The 21,657-nt window shown below is 39.1% G+C and overlaps 2 protein-coding genes across 4 annotated transcripts in view; one reads left to right on the top strand and one right to left on the bottom strand.

Annotated features, from left to right (window-relative positions):
- Positions 1–399: 399 nt before the first annotated feature.
- Positions 400–13,839, bottom strand: DENND10 (DENN domain containing 10). Of its 3 annotated transcripts, none has more exons than XM_067561314.1 (9): positions 13,627–13,839; positions 10,974–11,190; positions 8,714–8,793; positions 7,446–7,594; positions 7,080–7,191; positions 6,612–6,712; positions 4,506–4,613; positions 3,249–3,343; positions 400–2,437 (listed from the first exon to the last, which is right to left on the bottom strand). In XM_067561314.1, the coding sequence occupies exons 2-9, from the start codon at positions 11,109–11,111 to the stop codon at positions 2,261–2,263; spliced, it is 960 nt and encodes a 319-aa protein (XP_067417415.1). In that variant the 5' UTR covers positions 11,112–11,190; positions 13,627–13,839; the 3' UTR covers positions 400–2,260. The 3 variants fall into 3 exon arrangements, with proteins under 3 accessions (XP_067417415.1, XP_067417412.1, XP_067417414.1); XM_067561311.1 differs by having other exon boundaries at positions 7,074–7,191; positions 10,974–11,170; positions 13,627–13,799; XM_067561313.1 differs by having other exon boundaries at positions 10,974–11,170; positions 13,627–13,797.
- Positions 13,840–18,117: 4,278 nt separating this feature from the next.
- EIF3A (eukaryotic translation initiation factor 3 subunit A) overlaps positions 18,118–21,657 on the top strand; it is a 47,321-nt gene continuing 43,781 nt past the window's right edge. Inside the window, 1 exon segment of the mRNA XM_067561309.1 lies at positions 18,118–18,573. Coding sequence (XP_067417410.1) covers positions 18,525–18,573 — 49 coding nt within the window. The 5' untranslated portion in view covers positions 18,118–18,524.

Genomic DNA, 21,657 nt, shown 5'->3' with positions numbered 1-21,657 from the left:
TGTAGGCTGAACATATACAATATGGAAATCAGAACTAACATGGAATCTCACACTGTAACTTCTCATCACAGAACCATACTTGGTTAACAAAGGGTTGCTGATTTTACCAGTTGCACTAAAACCCTCCTTTTCACCCTTATGAAACCTGTAGGTGTCAAAAAAATCATTAGGAAGAAAGATAAAAGTAGAAAGACACAGTTCACTGACTTCTGGAAGAATAAGTTAAATTTCAGTGAGGATATTACAATCTGTCCCTTTGAAAGTTAGCACAACAAATTAGTTATGATCTAGACCATTTTTGTTGTTATGTATGGAATAAAGGTTGGAGTAGTATAGGTGACACACTACTTCATACAAGTTCAGAAGCCCAATTCTCTCCTCAGAGAATAAGTGTATCACCTGGAAGTTGGAGAGAATTTATATCTAATTTTGCACACTTTCCACTGAAATTCTATCTCCCACCTACTACAAGAGTTTGCTTACCCCACCTTATTGTACATTCAACATAAATAAAAACACAACAGTTCTTTTTAAATTAGACATCGTGATTGAAATATTGTAAATGTTTTAGGCTACCAGGTTACTAAATATTTCTATTATTTTATTGTAATTTAAGAGCTGAAGCCTGTGACTTTTGATGACCATGATTATTCAAGCACAATTTACATGAAAGACCCAGGGCAGGGGGGGTTCAGGAAAAATAAGATCATAATTTTATAGGCATAACTTTGCTGTGTGTATAATTCCTGAAGTGCAAATTTAAGTTTCCTTTGTTTTTATATAAAAAACATTGGAATGAAAGATCTGAGACAAACAATAAGGGAATTGCAAATAAAGAGTCTCCAAAGACTGAACATAAAAGAAAATAATTAAATATAAAATATTTAGTTTGCAAATGAGAACTTCTCTGCTTTTTTGTGGTTATTCTAAACTATTCAGGTTATTTCAATAAAGCTTGCATTTTTCTTTTTGAAAAAAATCTATGGAAAAAATCTTTCACACTAACCCTGTAGTTATTATTATATAGATGCTTGATCCAAAAACCTGATCCAAAGCATGTTGAAGTCAATGGAAAGACTGATTTCAAAGGATTTAAGGATCAGGCCTTAACTGCATTTCTTTCTATACGATCTTTAAACTTATCTTGACCATTAAAAAACGACCTTTAAGTTCTACAGATGGAAAAAAATCAGAGAGCACTGATATGTAAAACACAAGACACATGCTATTCATTTAAAAAAAATGCTTCTATGTTTAGACTAACTGCAAAGTTTCTGTCCAGAGTAAGTATCTGAAGTAGGATTATACACCCCTGAAAATAGGGGAAAATAGCAGTAGTTCTCTCAGACTAATTAATAAGTAGCTTTATATAGATAGATGCCTAATTCCTTATCCATACTCTAAAATAGACTTCCTTAGTTTACAATACATAAACAAAAATCTCTCTCAAATTAATATTGTTTGTACATAGTTAATGATGAGCTCTAACAGCTTCAGGATACCAAACATTCATTTTTTTAATGGTATAAATATGGATTACTAAATCTTTTTATCATAAGTATAAAATCTCTATGTAAAACCACATGCTACACTCATCTGTGCAAAGGCCAGGAAAAAGAGTTCTATTTTTCATATAACAAAGGTTTTACTGCAGAACTTTTGACTGGTTTCATGGACATTTCTGAAGAAACATTGGATGTTTGGCTCAGAAAGTAGGTTTCCATACAAAGAATTTAAGTTCTTCCCAGAAGATTACAAAGCAAAGTTAGTTTCAGGCTGCTTACTGAAAAACTATTACTTTATGGCTACACAACAAGACAAGTAGGTATATTTTTACTGCTCTAACCATTTTTTAGTTTTCAGTGTTACTTTCAATGTATCTGATTTCATTTTGTTTATACTAGGATGTCCAGTTTTATAACACTATAGTATTTCTGCTCCTCTTTCCTACCCCCACCAAGAGTAAGGGGGAAATTTCAAAGGCACAACTAAGAGTTAGGCACCCAACTCACACTGTGCTTTTGAATAGCTGCCTTTGTGTGTATAAAGTAATAGTCAAGGAAAAGTAAAAAGACTAGAAATATTTCCTAATGTGCAGTCACATGTTCCAGGTCAAATGTCTATATTTTGCATTACATCATTAAAAATGTAACATTTTCTTTGCTACCTTTAGTTTTTTATATAAGTATTGGATAGTCATAGTTTATGGCAAAGGGAATCGTTTCATATTGGTCCACAACACTGAAGTGTATCAACAAAGTCAGATCTTAAGCATTTGTTCAGCAGCTGCTAGATGATAAAGAAAGTTTTCTGTAGCTGGTGGAAATCGCTTTTGTTTCAGAGCTTCAAAGTTAAGTGTTGGTTTCTCACCATCATCAGAAACTTCAGTAAATGATGACAAATTAGTCAAAATTTCTTTTGTCTTCAGTGAAATATCCTTAAAATAAAAATAGTTAAATAAGCAAGTATGAATACAGTACTAGGAAAAGTATTTAGCATAATTAACACCTTTGTATAAGTAATATACACCAATATATTTGTATTTGTATTAGTATCTTATACTACAGGGGAAATAATTGGTCAGGATGCATCGATTTATCACTTACATTTAAAAAAGATAAATTTGGAAGATTCTTTCCTCTGATCTAATCATATGAAATACTGAACATTTAATTCAGGGGTAGCTGGGAGTACTCAGCATTTCACAGGGCCTATAACTTATTAAAATTATTACTGCAATGCAATTATGCAATAGCTAACAGACTCTACTAGTATGAGAACAAGTGAAAAAATATAGCATTTTGAAACCCAATCTTAAATCTGAAAAGCCATATTTCACGGTTTAAAATGTTAGCCATGAATTTTTCCAATAAGTTATACTGTAAGTGAAACAAATAACTGATTATAAAACCTTATATCATTGTAAGATCATTTTATTTTAAAGCAAGTTAAATATATTCTAAGGAATGTCTGGAATTTCTTCAACAACATGATCATAGAATCATAGAATTCTGTGTGCCAACACACACTGTTTTAGTTACTTTATTTACATACTACTATAACCAGGTCTTCATAGCAGAACTATGTTAAGAATTTCAATGTATAGTGGTATTTATAAACTAGAGATTGCAACATATCAACTGACTTTGGGGGAAGCAAAACCTGCCATTTCATTATGGCATTTCTTTCTTTTCTTTTTAAAATTAAGTGTTAATGAAAGGAGAAGTTTAAACATAAAACGGACTAACCTTAATGACTTGACTATCTGATTTATCTGGATCTTCTGCAGACTGAACAATGAGTTGACCAATTTCTTTGTGCAATTTTCCCATTGTCATTGCCTCTGGAGAGTAAAAAAAATATATCATGCATTCATTCTGACCATCTAACCCAACTAGAACATAATATTTTGCACATATAGCACCTTTCATCCAAAAACAGTAGTAACAGGACACTAGCTTTTGTAACAATGGCACTTCTCACCTTTGCTCATATGCTCTCTTTATAGAGCTTCCCAAAAGTATTTATGTAGGAGGAGAAATAATAGGGCTGCCTATAGAACTTTACACAAAAAAATGTACTTTGAACTTTATCATATTTTCATGTATTCCCATCACATTTCCTTTATTGCTCTTACTGTGATAAAATTATTATGCAGAGGTACAATTAGTCAACAAAATATTTTAGATCCTACAGTGGGCATTACAAATACAAGTATACTGCTAGTTTCCAGAAAGTATGCTGAAGTTTTTTTATATAAAAGAACTTTAAAGTAAAGATAAATAAAGATTAACCAACATCAGGCTCGTTTCTTTATATTTTAAAAATAAGAGTTGATAAATATTTTAAAGGATTGTTATGAATTTTTAGTAGTGAATTGTGCAAATGCATTTAAGTGACAAACTGTCAACTGGTAAATTGATGACAAGCCAAACTGAGTCATTATCATGATCTGTATCTATTGCTTGACATCCATGGAGAAATTAATTTGTGTATTTTTAATAAAGCCAAGGTAAGATTTCCTATTACTCCAACAGTTTTATCCTCCATGCACTGAGAGTTTTGCAAGCAGCATTTCCTCTTGATCACTGAGAGGAGACAGAAAACCCAAAAGGTATAAAATGGGAAGAGACTTTTGTAAAGGCTTAGTCCTGGGCTGGATTCAGTTACAGTTCACATGACACAACCATGGTTTAGAATGTTAACTTTATGAAAACTGAAATTTCTCAGTCACATATTTTTAATTCAAACTTGTGTATTATATACATGACCACCCCTCTCTAAGTCCATTACTTAGGCATTTATACATAATGACCTTATGGCCCAGATTCACCAAAGACCTTTCAGGCTCCCAACTGAGGAGGACTACAAAAGTGCTAAAATATTTGCTCTCTCAGAACTAGCCTGGAAACAGGAGCAAGATTTTGTTGAACCTGGCTCTATGTCCACAGAGTTACAAAGCAAATGCGCCCCCACCCTCCTCCCCCCAAATGCTGCCAACCAACCTTTTGCTTGCTGGGCAATGGTAATTTCACTATCTGCCAAATTCACATACACATCATACAGGTCCGGTCTAGTGCTCACTTTGGAGTCTATAAATCCAGCAATGTAACCTAGGTTGTAGAGATTTACCAAAATAAATTCTGATTACAAATTTTAAAAACAAAATAGATGTAGTATAAACTAAAATCTGTTTTAAAATTAAGAACTTGATCCAGCACCCACTGAAGTTAATTGATTTCTTTGGGCATTTGATTAGGCCCCTGGTATATTTTTGACTTACGGAGTTTAAAATTAAGAACAAAACACTATATGTCGTGAGGAGGATTACGTTTTCAGTTTCAAAGCTTTCTTGTTACTCAAAATATTCCTAAAATGTAACTGTGTTCACTTTCCAAAGGCGAAATACAGGAAGTTCTATAGATTAAGAGACTCCATCAAGGTGCCCTTAGCTGCTATTTGGGTCAGGAATATGATGGTGGTGGCAGCAGAATGTTTTCTGATTTATAATATGCCAGCTAGGTTCATTTCAGTATGCCTCCCATTAGAGCAGCTGTTCTCTATGGAAGTGTGGTTTAGTAACTTTGATGAACTGAGGTCTACACTAATGGTAAAATAGTCAAACTTTAAAAATATGTGTTAACAATAAAACTGATCACCTGAGAGAGACAAGAGTGAAGAAATTCAGTGTTAAGACTACCACTAAGTCCTTTGTTCACTCTGTTGTGTCCAGTTTGGGGGGGGGAGATAAGCATAAGGTCTTTTGATGTATTACATAACATCTACACTCAAGAGAAGTCACAAATCAAACTCCTATAGCTTGTAAAGTCCATTTGTGACTATAACAAACAGCCACCAACTAACATAATGGAGCACAGTCAGAACTGAATTTCAAATTTTACAGTGAATTGCTTCTTGTTAATTTAAATGAAATAGCCATTATTACTTTGAGTTACTTTTTTGTAGCTAAAAAATAAGAAAAAAGTGAATAATTAACAATGTACATGCTTTGAAGATCAAAATCTTATTTGGGTGGAAGGCATGTTACCAACCCCTTCTGTAACACTGCATTAAGCTCTACAGTTTATCTGACCCAAAATATCAAAAGGAACCGAGCCCACTTCTCTCCCGCCTCAGTTTTTTAAAAAAATAAAACCTATTTATTTATGAAGTTTGAGTAAATTTACAAATCCTTGCCATGTAAATATCAAAAATAAAACAATCATTACAACACTTAGCTTTTGTTTAAAAAGAGACGTTCTGCAGGAATATAGTCTATTTTAACAAGGTGTTCCCATACTACAGAGTGAGCATCGTTACAAACACCTATGTTGTTCCTAGTGATTTTATTAAATTGAGTGAAATTTTTATATGCACATATTTAATGTATGGCTATCAAATGTTAATATTAAAAAAAAATGGACAGGTGTGAGGTTTTTTGAAGGTGAATCTAATTTGAGTACTGAATAGAAGGTAACTAAATGTCTAAGTATCTAGCTGTCCGCTGTCTATTTTGCTAGATAGATAATTAGTGTATTAATTTTTCCATAGCCACAGCCTCCCATATTTTTTAAGCATTCCCCAATGACTGAGCTATTTTTTTTCTTGTGTGAGGCTACCAATAGCCAAGCAGCTACTAGCAGATAAGAGATTAATTCTTCATTTCCTTTTGTGTGACCATTTCCACTAGGAGGTCCCAAGATTACCAAAAGATTATTTGGTAATAAATACCCAAGAATTTGTGATATTTGGTTACAGATTACATCACAATACTCTTTAATGATGCCCTATCTTCTTAATAACTAAAGAAAATCACTTACAGCTGCTTGTGGGAGGGAGAGAAGGCCAATCCATCTGGATAGAACCACCAGTAAAACTATTTATCTGCTCTGTAATTTAACATGAAACATGCACTTTTTTTTTTTTTAAAGAAAAAATGTAGTCTAACTTCTATGACAGATTTAAACTCAGTATGAATTAAAAATCTTCAAAAAATGAATTTGTGATGGAAATAGTAACTGACTTCTCATGACAGTATTGCTAAAGGGTGCTGCTCTAATACAGATGAAATCAACATTATGAACAAAGTTTGACTGGTAATTTATCACTACCTGTACAGGTCTTTAATGCTTCCAGCTCATCATCATTTAGATGAACATACGAATGAAGAATTGACCAGTCCTGTCGATGCCACACTAAAGCAGGGAGAGTCCTAAGGAAATGAAGTTAGCATTTGAAACTAAGTATATTTTTTTCCTTGTATTAATCAGTGACTTAGCACTTCATACTATAAAGTTTTAGAAAGAAATATAAATTTTGTGACATTAAGAGTCTCTTGAATGTGAGAGCATGCACAGAGACATACACAGAGAACTGAGAGTCCTCACATCATCGTGGTAGGTAGAATCATTATTATTATTATTATTGTTATTCATTCTGTTTTATGGCTCCAGTTTAGGAAAGCACTTAAGCACATGCTTAAGTTCCATTGAATCTTCCTTATGAGAGGCTGCTGACCAGCTACTAGCTTTCTTGAATCAGGGCCTAATGCATTTTTATTTACAGGTATGTACCTGTACCTGGTAAACTCCTGGATGGCTTCTATTCTAGGGTGATATACAACAATTCTTTTTTTTAACATCAGTGCAGTGAATAGGATAACTGTTTCCATTCCAAACTGAGATACTATATCTAAGAGACAGGAAAGAAAGAGATTATGGTATCACAAGTATATCTTCTGGCAAGATTTCTTTAAAATTATTATTTAAAATTATTTAAAATATTGCTATACTCAGAATATATATAAACAGTTCATATTAGTTACTTATTTGAACAGAATTTGGAACTTGGTACATAAATCTATTTTATATGGCTGCAGAATGGCATTGTGGATTTCATATTTAAATAAGATATATAAAGCAGTTGAATATAGATTTGTTTTTAACCTTTGATTGAACCTGCAAGATAAGCCTTTCGGACATCAAAATCTTTGCTGAGGAAAGATCCATTTTCTTCACTCTGACAGATCCCCTTTGTAAGAACTGCAATGTAACTCTCCATCATTTTAACCGGATTCCCATGCTTCAAGTAGATTCTGCATTAAAAAAGTGAAAAGATTTTGTTTTTGTCTGTGACGGTTCAAAACAGGCATATGAAAAGGTCATGGTAACACCAAAACACTTATTTGGAAGAATTCTCATTTTAGACACGATTGATGTTATTTTTAAATACTAGAATAAAAAGCCTTTCAGTATAAGCACAAAAGCTTGTCTGGTTTTTTTGGATCTAGGGTCAACTCGTGTTCTTATTAAGATTTCCTAATGAGTGGGAGCTACAGTTTCAGTATAAAACAACAGTAAAAGTTAAAAAAAAAAAAAAAAAATCCTAGCTGCAAGGACTCATACTGTGTAAATGTGAAGACAGAGGTCAAGTATGAGCAAATATTTTTATAAAATATTTGTTTTTGTGCAAAATTCCTCATATGATTTTTAAATACTGATCACATGATCAAAGAAACATTAGCAAAAAAGGGCTGACAGGAGACCTGCTGTACATGGGACAAATGTGAAACTCTCAGTCTGTCTTTTGTACACAGGAAAAAAAACACTTTCCCCTCTTTATATCCATTTGTTAATTATTTCTCTTCCTCTGAACTTCAACTAAATTTCCTCAGAGAAAAGAATTCAGAAGTAGAGACACTGTACCTAAAACCTCAAAACAAAATATTTCAAAAATAGTAGATGGTTGTAAACTGCTGTCTTCCATTCTAGTTTCCCTACAAAGCTACTGTCACATTTATTTTTAAGTTCAACTATAATTTTCAGATAATTTAGAAAGACTATCAGTTTATAGGACAAGCTTAGAAAGATCCACAAACCAAAAAAAACCCCAAGTCACAATCAACTTAAATAGTTTATGTGACAGTGAAACAGAATGATCGTAGAGGCTCTTTCAGTATTTGTAAAACATGTTCTTGAACAAAAAGCTGTGAAAAATGAAGATATGTTGAACATTTGACCATGTTCTTATTTTAAATCACCTGGGCACAAAATAGCCAGTTCTAATGAATCACTGACCTAGAATTTATATAGTTTGAATCATGAATTGTAGTACAGAATCCCAGCAAACTGTCATATTGATAGACAACATCAGTCTCCCAGTTTGGCAAGACCTAAGTATTTAAACATTAGCACTAATATACTTTTATACAGACCTACACAATATCCTAGTGAAGGCTGCATATTTCTCCGGGTTAAAATCTTTGGCAGTCAGAGCAATAGAAAAGTGAGTCACCTGTCCAAAACACACAAAAACATGATGGTTGTTTTATATATTTCCATTTTAATTCAGGTAAAGTGTGAGACAGCTGCAAATCTCATCTATATACAGAAGACATAGCTAATAGTTTCTGACTTGACCCACTTTCACTGAGTCAGAGTTATCAATATTTGGTGGATTAAATGCAACAAAAATCCAAAACATGAGACAGTTACCTCTCCCCACCCCATTAACTCATACTGCAGATATGATAGATTACAATGGAGTGAGGAGGACAGAACCATGATGGTTATTTGGTGGAGGTGGAGAGACTGGGAGAAGGACAGGAGGAATCATCACATTGAAATGCTTTTTACTTAATATGGAATGCCACAGTGCTACTAGTCTTACAACAACCCATTAAGGAATCATAATATCAAATTACAGAAGAAATAAAAGTGCATCTACAATGTTTCAATTATCAGTAATAAAGATGAATACATATACAATTCAACCCTTCAGAAAAGCATGATAAATCATGTACCAACATAGAGATTTTGAATTCTAAGATACACTTAAAAATATAGACATATTTTAGCAGAAATGTAGATAATGTAACAATGGAACACCTATTATAGCTACAAATAATGAGTGAGATATAACAATGCTGTTCAAAGACCCATTTTACATACAGCCCGGGTCCCAAGCATTTACATCTGCATTTTTGTAATATCTAACAAACTGTCCAAAACCCGTTCTGCTGGACATATTAGAGATAGTGTAAGATGGTCAGAAAATTGGGTGTAGGTGGCATTCTGTGAGTGTGCAAAATTAATCTTTTACACTCTGAGGGGAAAGGAAGGAGAGGATGTAATAGGAAAAGGGGGTATTTACAGCCAAAAAAAGACAAATCAAAGGAAGTTCCACAAAGTCTATCCTGCAGTGATGAAAACTGCTGAAAAACAAACAGGATGCAAGATAAGCGAGGACATGCACAGTCTTCCTGCCTTCAGCTCAGTCTACTTCTCCTTTCACAACCCAAAGCTTCCTATGTCACTTCTTTCCTTTACTCCGACTTCTACATTGCTCATTATGCCTGCAGTAGCCTCCCTGTTCTCATACACTAAACAACCAAGCTCTTCTGATCCAAATAATCAGTCCAAATCTTCCCGGTCTATCAACTTAATCTTCCATTCTAACAAAATGTATTCCTTCAGAAAGTCTATTAAAACACCCCCAAAACTAAAATCCACGAGGCACCCAACTTTCTCCTTTTCATCACTACTTGGAAATTCCGCTTCTCACCTTGAATCCTCCTCCATTTCTTTACTACTTTTCTCCCAACAACAATCCTTGTCAGTTATTCTTTTGTTATTTCTTGGGTCTAACTTCAAATTGTAAATGCAAGGAAGCTATCATTAAACATCTCTATGATTAATATGAATAATAATAAAGTTCTCCTTGTCATTACTTTAACTTATGACCATAACATAGAAGGTATCCTTAGCGCTTCAGGAGCCAAATTCACCCACAAGCGTAAACTGATGCAATCCCATTGATTTCAAAGTACTCAAGAGCTGCATATATCCCACTTTCTTTTTACCCCACCACATCCCCTTTTCTTGCACCTCATAGACAGACCAAAGGGGAGAGACCAATGACTTCAGGAGGAAAAGACTATCAAGGATCAAGCCCTATCGTGCTAGGAACTCTACAGACTTCTTTCAACCTCTATTGCCAAGATTTAGGGTAATACTACGCATTTGATTTTTAAGCAAAAATCTCAATTGTTTTCAATAGGAATTTATGCTTAAAAGCTTGTGCCATGAGATGACCCATAGCTTTGCCTCCTCTCAAATGTTTTTAATTTGTATGAAAAACATACATTCTGTGACCATGTATCAGTGACCTTTAAACTCTGTTGCTTCTGGAAAATAAGTACATAGTGTATTTCACCCCAAAAAATAATCTACAAAAATTAATTTTAAAAAGTTCACAACTGACAGAGACCATAAAACATATGCAGGAATTTCAAATCTGCAAAATATTAGCCCTGCAAACATTTACTCTTAAACATGTGCTTATTCCTGAGAACAACCCCATTCTTCTCAATAGAACTAGTCCCAGTAATAAATACCCCAGCTAATAGTAAAGCATTTGCAAAACTAGCCCCCAAAACATTGCTGTAGATCTCTTTATTGGTGATTCAGTCCCACCTTTTTCAAGACTGAAGAATCTTGAACTTCCACTGTTGTGATATAGAACCATGATCTTCTATACTGGCCAAATACAAAGGTGTGAAGCAGTTTATTTTCATCTGTAAGGCAGCATTTTCTCAGCAATAGATCCCTCATTTCAGCTGTTGTGGAAGGATAACACCATACCCACAGAGCATCTCCATTGGTGTCTTTTTCTATGGTGGAAAGATGTTCACTGTGAGAATGCCAAACAGCAGCAAGGAAGTAAATTGATTGGTTAATCAGATCTGTTTACTGGAATCAGTTTAACATCCCATTTTATAGTAACTATATCAGTACCCACTCCTGCATCGACTGTTAAAGTTGTGTGTTAGCGCATCTGTTATTAACTCTTATTTTCAAGTATTTATAACATTTTGTTGTACAAGTCTGCTCTTGGCTAACTCTTGGCATGCCAAGTCCCAGCCAGGTGAGGTTTTTGATTATGTGGAAAAAATAAGAATTGTAATTTTCAAAGATGCTATCCCCAGTTATGCAAACTCTTGTGCACTTACTTAACTTTAAGCACATAAGTAGTCCCATTAACGTCAATGGAATTAATTACGTATTCAAAAATAAGGATGCACATAAGTGTTTACAGAAACCTAAATTGTATCATTTCAAATTTCCATCATTCACACTGTCACAGTGCTTTGAAGTGGTAAAGCATCATTTAAGTATTAACTGTTTATCGTTAAACTAACAGATTTGCTTGGACTATGAAATTCTCAACTCGTTCTAAATGGATAAACTCTCTTAATTAAGAATACTTTCACTTTGTATTCCAGTAAGTAACAAAAACTAAAATAATTTTAGTTAATTTAATAATGGCATCTATATGCTACAGAAGGGGGTACATTATAAATGCTCAGACAGGCAGGCTTCATCCCCAAATCCTGTACCTGCCATATGTTGCCTTCAGATACCTTTGCATATTTCCAATGGCTCATATCAGAGGGCAGGCTCTGGCTCTTTTGCATACAGGAATCACTTTATCAATATGTGCTTTAAAATAAACTGGCATAAATAACAAAAACAAGCAACACTATGGCACTTATATGATACTTTCCATCTCCAAACACACTTTATGCCCACTAGTTAATCAATCCTAACACCACCCCAGAGAGTCAGAGATATGATTTAGCCCCATTTTTATGGGTGGCTAGTTACAGATGACAGAGAGCCACCTGTTGCTAGGCAATTTTGGGGTTCACACCTGTTATAGATTCATAGAAGTGTACTACGGTAAAGGACCTCAGAAAGTCATCAAGTTCAGCCACCTGTGCTGTGGCAGGACCAAGTAAACCTAGACCATCTTTGACAGATGTTTGTCCAATTTGTTTTTAAAAGCTTCTAATGATGGGGACTCCATGACCTCCCTGGGAAGCCTATTCCAGAGCTTAACTACCCTTATATTTAGATAGTTTTTCTTACCATCTAATCTAAATCTCCTTTGCCATAGATTAAGCCCGTTACTTCTTGTCCTACCTTTAGTGGACATGCAGATCAATCGATCACTGTGCTCTTTATAATAGCCCTTAGCAGTTTTCCAATATGTTATTAGGTAGCCTCTCAGTTTGCTTTTCTCAAAACTAAACATGTCTAGTTTTTCCACCCTTTTCTCAGAGGTCAGATTTTCTAAATCATTTGTGTTGCTCTCCTTTGGACTCTCCCCAATTTGCTCACATCCTTCCTAAATTGCACTGCCCAGAATTGGACACAGTACTGCAGATGGGGCCTCATCAGCGCCAAGTACAACAGGACAACAACTTCCTGTGTCTTATATACACCCCAGACTCATATTAGCCTTTTTTGCAGCTGCATCACATTAGCAATTCATATTCAGTTTGTGGTCCACTATAACCCCCCAAGCCTTTTCAGTGGTACTACCACATAGTCAGTTATTCCCCATTTTGCAGTTGGGCATCTGATTTTTCCCGCCTAAGTGAACTACTTTGCACTTGTCTTTGTTGAATTTCATCTTACTGAATTCAGACCAATTCTCCAATTTGCCAAAGTCATTCTGAATTTAAAATCTGTCCTCAAAGTGCTTGCAACCCCTCCCAGTTTAGAGTGATCTGCAGATATTATAAGCATACTCTTCACTCCTTTATCCAAGTCATTCATGAAAACAGTATTGGACCCAGGACTGATCCCTGCAGGACCCTGCTAGATACGCTCTCCCAATTTGACAGCAAACCAACGATAACTACTCTTCCAGTACAGTCTTTCAACCAGTGGTGCACCTACCTTATAGTCATTTCATCTAGACCACGATTCCCTAGTTTGCTTATGAGACTGTCATGCGGGCCTGTGTCAAAAGCCAGCTTACAGGTATGTAAGGGGGACAAAGCGGGAAAAGTTCCCCTGCAGGTTACTGCCCCGGCCCCACATGTGATGAGAAAGGCGGGGAGCACCTCAAGAGAGGGAGTTATTTGGCGGGTCCCACCAACCCAGGAGCCCTCACCTACTGTCCAAGGGGCAGAGGGGCCCGTCAGGGAGCTGGAGACTGGGGGGGAGGGGGCAGAGGGCGCTGCCTGTTAGCGGCCCCCCCGATCTGCTCCTCCCCAGCACAGAGAGCTGCTCCTAGGCGGGATACACAAGGAGCAAACGCGGGGGGGAGGGTCCTTACCAATCAGCCCCACGCCCAGCAGCACCTGAGTCTCCGGTTCTGCCATCTTTCTCCTGCCCGGCTCTGCTCGCTTCCCTGCCCGGCCCGGCCAGAGCGCACCAGGCCCGGCCCAGCCCTCTGCCCCTCTTCCTGGGTCCTCCCCTGCCCTGCCGCTGAGCGCTGCTCTGCTGCCGCCTGAGTTGAGCGCGCAGGCCCTGCCCCGCCTCAGCCCGGCTCCGCCCCGCGGCCCTGGCACCGCCTCCGGCCCTAGGCCCGGCCCCGGCGCCGCGGCGGTGTCCCCACCGCCTCCCAGGCGGCAGGCCCCACGCAGGACCGGGACGCAGCCGCGGAGCCGAGTGCGAAGGGGTCGGGGGGGGGGGCATGGCGCCGCTCCTCGGGCAGCAGAAGCCTGGGACGGGGGAGATCAATGGATCTAGGCGCAGCAGCTGCCCAGGCAGGGGCTGGGCTTCTCCCCTGCTCGGCTGGGGCCGTCTCAAATCGTGTGCGTGGACCTGAGCCTCTCCGCCTAGCCTGGCTTTGGCTTCCCCCCGGGGCCCCTCCGGCTGCCCTGGCCTCCCTGCGCCCGCTGCACCCCCGGGCCGATTTACTGGGACTTCCTTCCGTCCGGCCTCCCCAATTGCCCCTGGGGCTGCATCCCGCTTCCTGGGCCCCCTCTGGTTGATCTCCCCACCCTCTGAGTCCTTTGGGTGGTTCCCTTTCCCCTGCTGCCTACTTAGACCCCCGGGTCTCCTCTGTGTGATTTCCCCACTATGGCTCAGTAAATAATTGATTTTCCGGTTTGGTGAACGATTTGAATGAATATATAAATAAAATAGTTTAGCTTCCAACTGAAACCGGTTTTTTTTTTCAGTTGCCAGAAGGGAGAACTGCAAATTTTATTCAGGTTGAATGAAACTTTTTGAATGCCATTCCAAAACAATATTTCAAAACAAAACAGTTGAGTTTTGAAATGAAATGTCAAAATAAAATGCTGATGTGAAGAGACATTTTGAAATGAAATGGTTCATTTAAAAACAAAATGTCAAAATGGTTCATTTAAAAGATGTCAAAATGAACTGTTTTTACTTACAAAAAACAACCTAACATTGTTCAAAACTGCATTTTTCAACTAATTCACTATATAATTGAAAAGTTTTCCCCAACTCTATTCCCCACCCTCAGGTTTCACCACTTGAAAACTCCACCCATGTTTACTGGTGAATTGTCAGTGTGTTTTGATGTTTATTATATGGTTGGTTGCTTTAATAAATTACACTTTGGGTGTGTGTGTGTGTGTGGCATTTCCTATTCTTAAATGTGTATCATTGATTATAATTATCCATATGGATCTCTATTATTGTTGATATGTATTATTCCTATATGCCTCCCTGCAGAGTGTCAGGCCTTGTCTACACTAGCACTTATGCTGGCAACATTTTTGTTGCTCAGTGGTATGAAAAAAACACCCCCTTGAGCGACATAAATTTTGCCGACATAAACACTTGTATGGACAGTGCTATGTTGGAGGGAGACACTCTCCTGCTGACATAGCTACTGCTGCTCGTTTAGGTGATTTTATTACATTGGCTGGAGAGCTCTTTTCTGTCGACATAACGCGACTGCACAAGCGCTCTTACAGCTTTAGACTAGCCTTCAGTGTATCCTCTTAAATATGTACCTATTTGCAGGATCAGGCCATGGTCTGAAGGAGTCTCCTGCTTATTTAGCCTTTGGTCGGTCCTTTAAAGCCTTCTCTGTGACCACGTGAAGCAGCTTTCTCCATCTCACTACCTTTCCAATCTATTTTCAAATAGGAGTTGAAAACTATCTTTTGTACTTCGTCCATCACTGAATTTCTCTCTTCCTCAGCTATTAATTTTCTATTTTAACTTTGTAACTATTTATATTATTTAACTCTGAGTTATTTAACTCTATAAATCACTGTGGGGTACAATTTACATGCAAGATGTTATACAAAATACAGTTGTATTGCTTAGAAGTCTTATTTTATTATACATTATTTTTATAACAGTTATGTCCAGAGGCTCCAAACAGAATCTGGGCCCAGGAATGTTTGGCACTGTATGAACACATACAAAATACAGATCCTGCAAAATCTTGCATAAAGTTAAGCACATGCCTAAATGTGGAATTAGGGCCTGCCTGTTTTCTTCTCTTTTGAGTATCTCTTCCCTGGATTGTGTACCTCTCTTTCTTGACTGTTCTAGGAACAGCAAATTGTGTCCCACTAATCTCTTACAATTCTTTGAATGTGTCAAGAAAGTAGTGGATAAAGGAGAAATAGTTGACATAATTTATTTAGACTTCCAAATGGCCTTTAACCAGGTTCTTCAATAGGGCTACTAAAAAAGCCAGCAGTCATAGGATGAGAGGCAAAGTATTGTCATAGATCAAAAACTGGCTAGGAGACAGAAAGCAAATGGTACGATCAAATGGTCAGTTTTCATAAGGGGCCTCAAGGTTCTATACTAGGTCTTGTTTAACGTATATTTATTAATGATCTACAAAGGGGATCAGTAATGAAGTAGCAAAATTTGCAGATTCCACAAAGTTATTCAGGTTAGTGAGAACCACAGAGTACAGTGAGGAACTTCAGAGAGACCTAAAGAAGTAAAGTGAATGGGGAACACAATGAAAAAATTAAATTCAGTGTTGATAAATGCCAAGTAATGCACACTGGAGGAAAAATACTAAACTACGCACACCTTAACAGGGTTCTAAACTAATTGTATCAGCTCAAGAAAGGGACCAGGGCATCACTGTAGACAGCTCAGTAAAGACCTCTGCTAAATGTGCAGCTGCAGTAAAAAAAAAGCTAACAAGACGTTAGAATGCATAAGGAATGGAATGGTGAATAATACAAAGAATATTATAATGCCTTTATGTAAATCAATGGTGTGGCCTCTGTCGGGAAAGTTGAGCTATCTGAGAGAGTACAGAATGCCTGGCTGTCAACCAATTATTAAACCAACATTTAAAATATATTGTTATGTATGTTACACTGTAATTGTTTTGAGACATTATATGTTTTTGTGGTTCTACAATACTGAAACAACAAGACACCATAAAAATAAATCAACAAAAGAAAGAAAACATTATTCTATTACAAAAGTAAAATATAGCAAGACAAGACTAAATTGTCTCCTCACCACTATAAATAGCCAGACTTCAGACCTGAGTCTTCCCCCTATTACCTGTTCTATATCGTTCTGGAAAATCAAATACGCTCTTATTCAGGGAAGTGAGTGCAGGAAGGCTTTTAGTGAGGTGTGTGTATCTGGGCACAGGAGTAAAATTTATGTTGTCATGTCTTTTTCTTGCTTTTGTGGTTTTTTTGTTAATATGTTATGTACAGAGCAACCTTAACTCACATAAATGTGTTTTTCTGTATTAATTTCCCAGGGTTTTTTTTAGTTTAAGAAAGGATCTCTGACATAGCAATGGCTACTTTCACACAGCACTGGGATTGAAGGGGTGGCACAGTTTGATGAAGAACAGGCTCTTCAGCTTTCATGAAGACAGGGAGCTGCTGAGCCGGTTGAAACAGCTTCACAAAGAACAAGACTCTTGGCTGCTGCTTTATCAAAGATGCTGTTTTCCATGAAACTGTTTAACTGGTTCAAAAGCCACATTCATGAACCTGTTAAACAGCTACATGGAGCTCTGCAAGCCAACAGCCGCTACTAGTCCAGAGATTCCTGAAACTGTTTGGCCAATTCAGCAGATGTGTCCTGAACTAGCTGAACACAGCAGCTGGTCTATGATGAACCAAAAGCTACTGCTGTGTAGAAGATCTTGATCATCATAAACCATGGTCTCCCTCTGCTAAAAACAACTAAACCATGGTCTTAGACCGCTGTGATATAAATCACCAGTTATGTTGTAAAACCCTATTTTCCCCAAGTTTTACTTTACAAAACAATTCCGTAACTCCTGAGAAGCCGCCAAACTCTCACTATATAATTTTTTTTTTAACTTGCTACTGATTGTAGTTTTTAAGCAAGAGGAACCTTAAAAAAGCATGAAACTCAGGCATGAACTTTGTTTTGGCCTTTTTTTAATGGATCAGCACTAAGAAATCAAATTAACTGAAAAACGCAAGCTTTGCGCAGAGGTTGCATGCTGAGAAGCTGTGGCAAACAGTGTTTTTTCACATAAAGCAAAGAACTTGAACTCCTTTACGTGCAAAACTGGTTACAACTTTAAGCACTGCCTCCAGTGTGCAAAGACAGTATCTTGATTCTCATGAAGACACTGTATACACTGATGCTTATAAGCACACCCTATGTAATTGCTTGAGTCAATGCACCCCCATGTTAACCAAAGCGCTACCTGGAATAGGCTTCATAATAAAAGGTAGGAAGGAAATGCACCCCCATGTTAACCAAAGCGCTACCTGGAATAGGCTTCATAATAAAAGGTAGGAAGGAAACTAAGGCCCGCTCCCAGCTGCACAGGGAGGTATTTAGAGGTCTGAGGACAAGTTAATTATATAGCAACTTATTTATTTCCCTAAGCAAAGTCATTCAACTCTTATAAGCCACCTACATATACCTACGGGCTGGCCCACAAGCACGTCATCCTCCCTTCACCTCACAAACGTAGCCCTACCCCCAAGGTGAGAGGTTCGAACCTGCGTCCACACGGGGTCCCTTGCAGCGCGCTACCCCCTCCGCCAGGGCTGAGCGGATGAATGGCTCCCACCCCGCCCCGTATTCCCCCGCCCCGCGCTGCACGGCGGGAAGGAGGCGGGGCTTATTCTGGACACGTCGTGGTGCGTGTGGGTCACGTGGTGCTCTCCCTTTCCCTGCAGGTTGCCCGGCTGGGGCGCACGGAGTGAGCCGCCGCCGCCCTGTGAGGAGAAGCTGCCGCTGCTGCCGCCCCCCCCCACCGCCATCATGCCGGTGTATTTCCAGCGGCCCGAGAATGCCCTGAAGCGGGCGAACGGTGAGTGCGGGCGGGGCCCGGGGCCTGCCCCACTCCCCCTGGCGGGCGGCGTGCGCCCCTCCCGCCTCGCGGCCTATCCTTGGAGCCGGCTGGCAAAGGCCCCGGCCTAGGCCCAGGCCCGGCCACGGCGCAGGGATCGTCACGCGGGGAGGCAAGGCAGGACGCGGAGCAGGGGGCACGTTCAGCATCTCCCCCGTGCTGGGCCTCCTGCGCGGCCGCAGCAGCCGCTGCCAGCCAGCCAGCCGAGGCGCTGCCCCGCCGCGTGGGGGCCCGGCGCTCGCCGCCTCCGCGGGGCCCCGGCTCTGCCATGCGGCGCGGGCGGGACGTGTCTGACAATAAACGCTCCCGGCTGCCCCGCGCTGCCTGTGTCCTATTTCGAGGGGAAGCCAAGCGCCCTGGGACGGGGACGGCCCGGTTTTTTGCGCAGCACCGAGTACGCTGCTGGCCTTCAGCCGAGCCCATGTAAACGCCGCCTCTCTCGCGGCAGCGTTTCCTAGACTGTATCTCACAGCGCTGCCGCAACAGCCTCGCTCCTTCTGATGAAACGAAGGGGAGCCGTCAGCTGTTTGCACGGCGCGCTGCGTGGCTCCAGGGCGAAGGCAGGCCAAGGGCACCCTCCACTCAACTTACCTGTTTGTATTGGAGTAGCAGCATCTTGGCCCATGAATCCACAGCCTGACTCCGTTGTAGTAGGTGCTCTGCAGACGCTCAGTAGAAGGACAGCCCTTGACTAAACATTCACAAATAAAGGGTGTGACAAAACACAGATGGATGAGACAAACTGGTGGGATGAGGGGAGACAAAGTTACAGTAGAATGAGCGAAGTATTGTACATCACGCAGACCTGCCTAGCCGGTTGACAAATTGCTGAATGTTACACACTGTTCATTTACACCCATTAGTCACTGGGCAACTGCCATGGTATTTTTAATACTGATGCAGAGTGAACAGAACTTGGTTTATTAAAGATCTTGGCTTAGAGATGTCTGCACAATACACTTTATAGAACTCTATTTCTTCCTCCGTACATTTGGCTGAACCAGTCCTGGAATTTGAGAGAGTTATATACAGTGAACTACTCCCCCTCATATTGTTCTTTACAGGACTCATATTTAACAACCTACTTGGCTGATCTTATTTTATAGATTACAGTAAAAATATCAGTTATGAAACTCACTGAATAAATAGAGATATGCTGGGACATATGCACACACCCAGTTTTAAGGCTAATATCCCTAAAGACTACTGCTGAACTACCCCTTATCAGTTCCCACCTACAAAGCCTGACTGGCTGTGGTTATCAACAGACTCCTTCCAAATTGGATATCGAGAGTTAACACTTTTTATTTTCAGTGTAACCTGTTCTAAATAGCCAGCAAAAAAATCTGTTTAGAATAGATGGGGTCTGCCTAATGCTGTGATCCTGCTAGGTGCCCTCCTGCGTCAAAACAGTAATATGCAGTATCTGGACCTAAAGGTAGCAAAAAGTTCTTCTGGATGCTACCTGGGGTTTGACGTGACACCTTAGAGTTGTGTTTTGAAGATGGTCCTTAGTGCACGTCTTTTTCACCTTAATAATGAAGTCTGGAATTGTCAAAGGCACCTACCTCTCCTAGGCTCCTTTGAAAATCCTGTCCAAAAAAGACTCATCTGCCCACCAAAATAATTACTACAGTAATCTTTAAGTTACATCTGTCTGAATGACAGACAAACTACCCAGGTTCTGTATTTCCTGCACTCAAGATGCAGGTCAGCCGTAGTCATTCACATGATGGGAAAGTGCATGGGCACCTTCCAAGATTTTAAAAGTGCTTCACAAATATTAATTAAACTTCACAATATCATTGTTTTGATTTTTATGGTGCTTCACACACATTAAATAATACTTAATATTAAGATATAAATCCGCATTTATAGGATTGCCATGATGAAATAAGCCCACCAAATGATCACAACTTCAAGGAGTGGGGGAGGGAAGATCTGGTGTTTGTATTTTGTATGTAATTATAGAAAAGTGGGTGGTTGCATTTTGTACTTGCTTCAGTTTCTGAATGGGCTCTACATATAGCCATTTGTAGAACATGTTCCGGTACTCTGATCTTGAAGAAACAAAGGCATGGATAATTGTAGCAAGATCTATGTCAAAAAAGGATATTTTTCATATCTAATTACAGATGGAATAAAAGTCACCCTTGGCCACTGCCACTGATACGGCTTTCTTATCCACCCGCACAGCTAAAATTCTTGTCCAGGCCCTCATCATACCACATCTCAGTTACTGCAACATCCTTTTCTCTGGTCTTAACAAATAGTCTTGCTCCATTCAGAACATGTTGCAAATATCATTTTCCTAGACTGTTTCTAGTTTCTTAGACTGTATCACCTCTCTCTTTGAATCCCTCTGCTGGTGCCCCTTTATCAAATGTAAGCTGCTTGTCTTCATTTTCAAGACCCTTCATAACCTATGCCAGCCCTACTTATCTCTCATTCACTATCAAAATGTCAACTCCCACTTGCCAGGCTTCATCACTAATTTGTTACATTTTCAAACAGTCACCTTTGTGTCTCCTGTGCTGCCCCTTACGCTTGGGAGGAGCTTTCCCTAAACATCATCAAAGCTACCCAGTTATACTCCTTCAGATCTCTTCTTAAAACTCTCCTCTGTCATAGTGCCTACAAAAAACTTGACCATGGTTTGGCCACCGGTGTGTTGAGACCACCACCAATCAAACTGACTAGTAGTGTCTCATAGTATCCTTGTACTCCCTTGTCTGTCCGCCTGTTGTCTCTTTTGTTACATTTAGATTGTAAATTCTTTTAGTCGGGGGTTGTCTTTTTGTTCTGTGTGTACATTGCTAGCACAATGGACTCCTGGTCTATGACTAGGGCTCCCAGACACTATGGTAATATAAATATTAAATAAAACCTGAGAACTGAGAAATGTTTGAGGATTTAATACAATTTCTAGTGAGATCTTATGTTTCAAATAGTGGACATCCTCAGTCAAGGGTGTTGCCCAGCTTTTAAGAATATAAGAATGGCCGTAATGAGTCAGATCAGTGGTCTGTCTAGCCAGGTATCCTG

This window comes from Emydura macquarii, unplaced genomic scaffold (assembly GCF_026122565.2).
Source record: "Emydura macquarii macquarii isolate MOO-44397 ecotype Brisbane River unplaced genomic scaffold, CSIRO-AGI_Emac_v2 contig_2372, whole genome shotgun sequence".
Taxonomy (NCBI): domain Eukaryota; kingdom Metazoa; phylum Chordata; order Testudines; family Chelidae; genus Emydura; species Emydura macquarii.
This window is presented reverse-complemented; position numbering and strand designations above follow the sequence as displayed.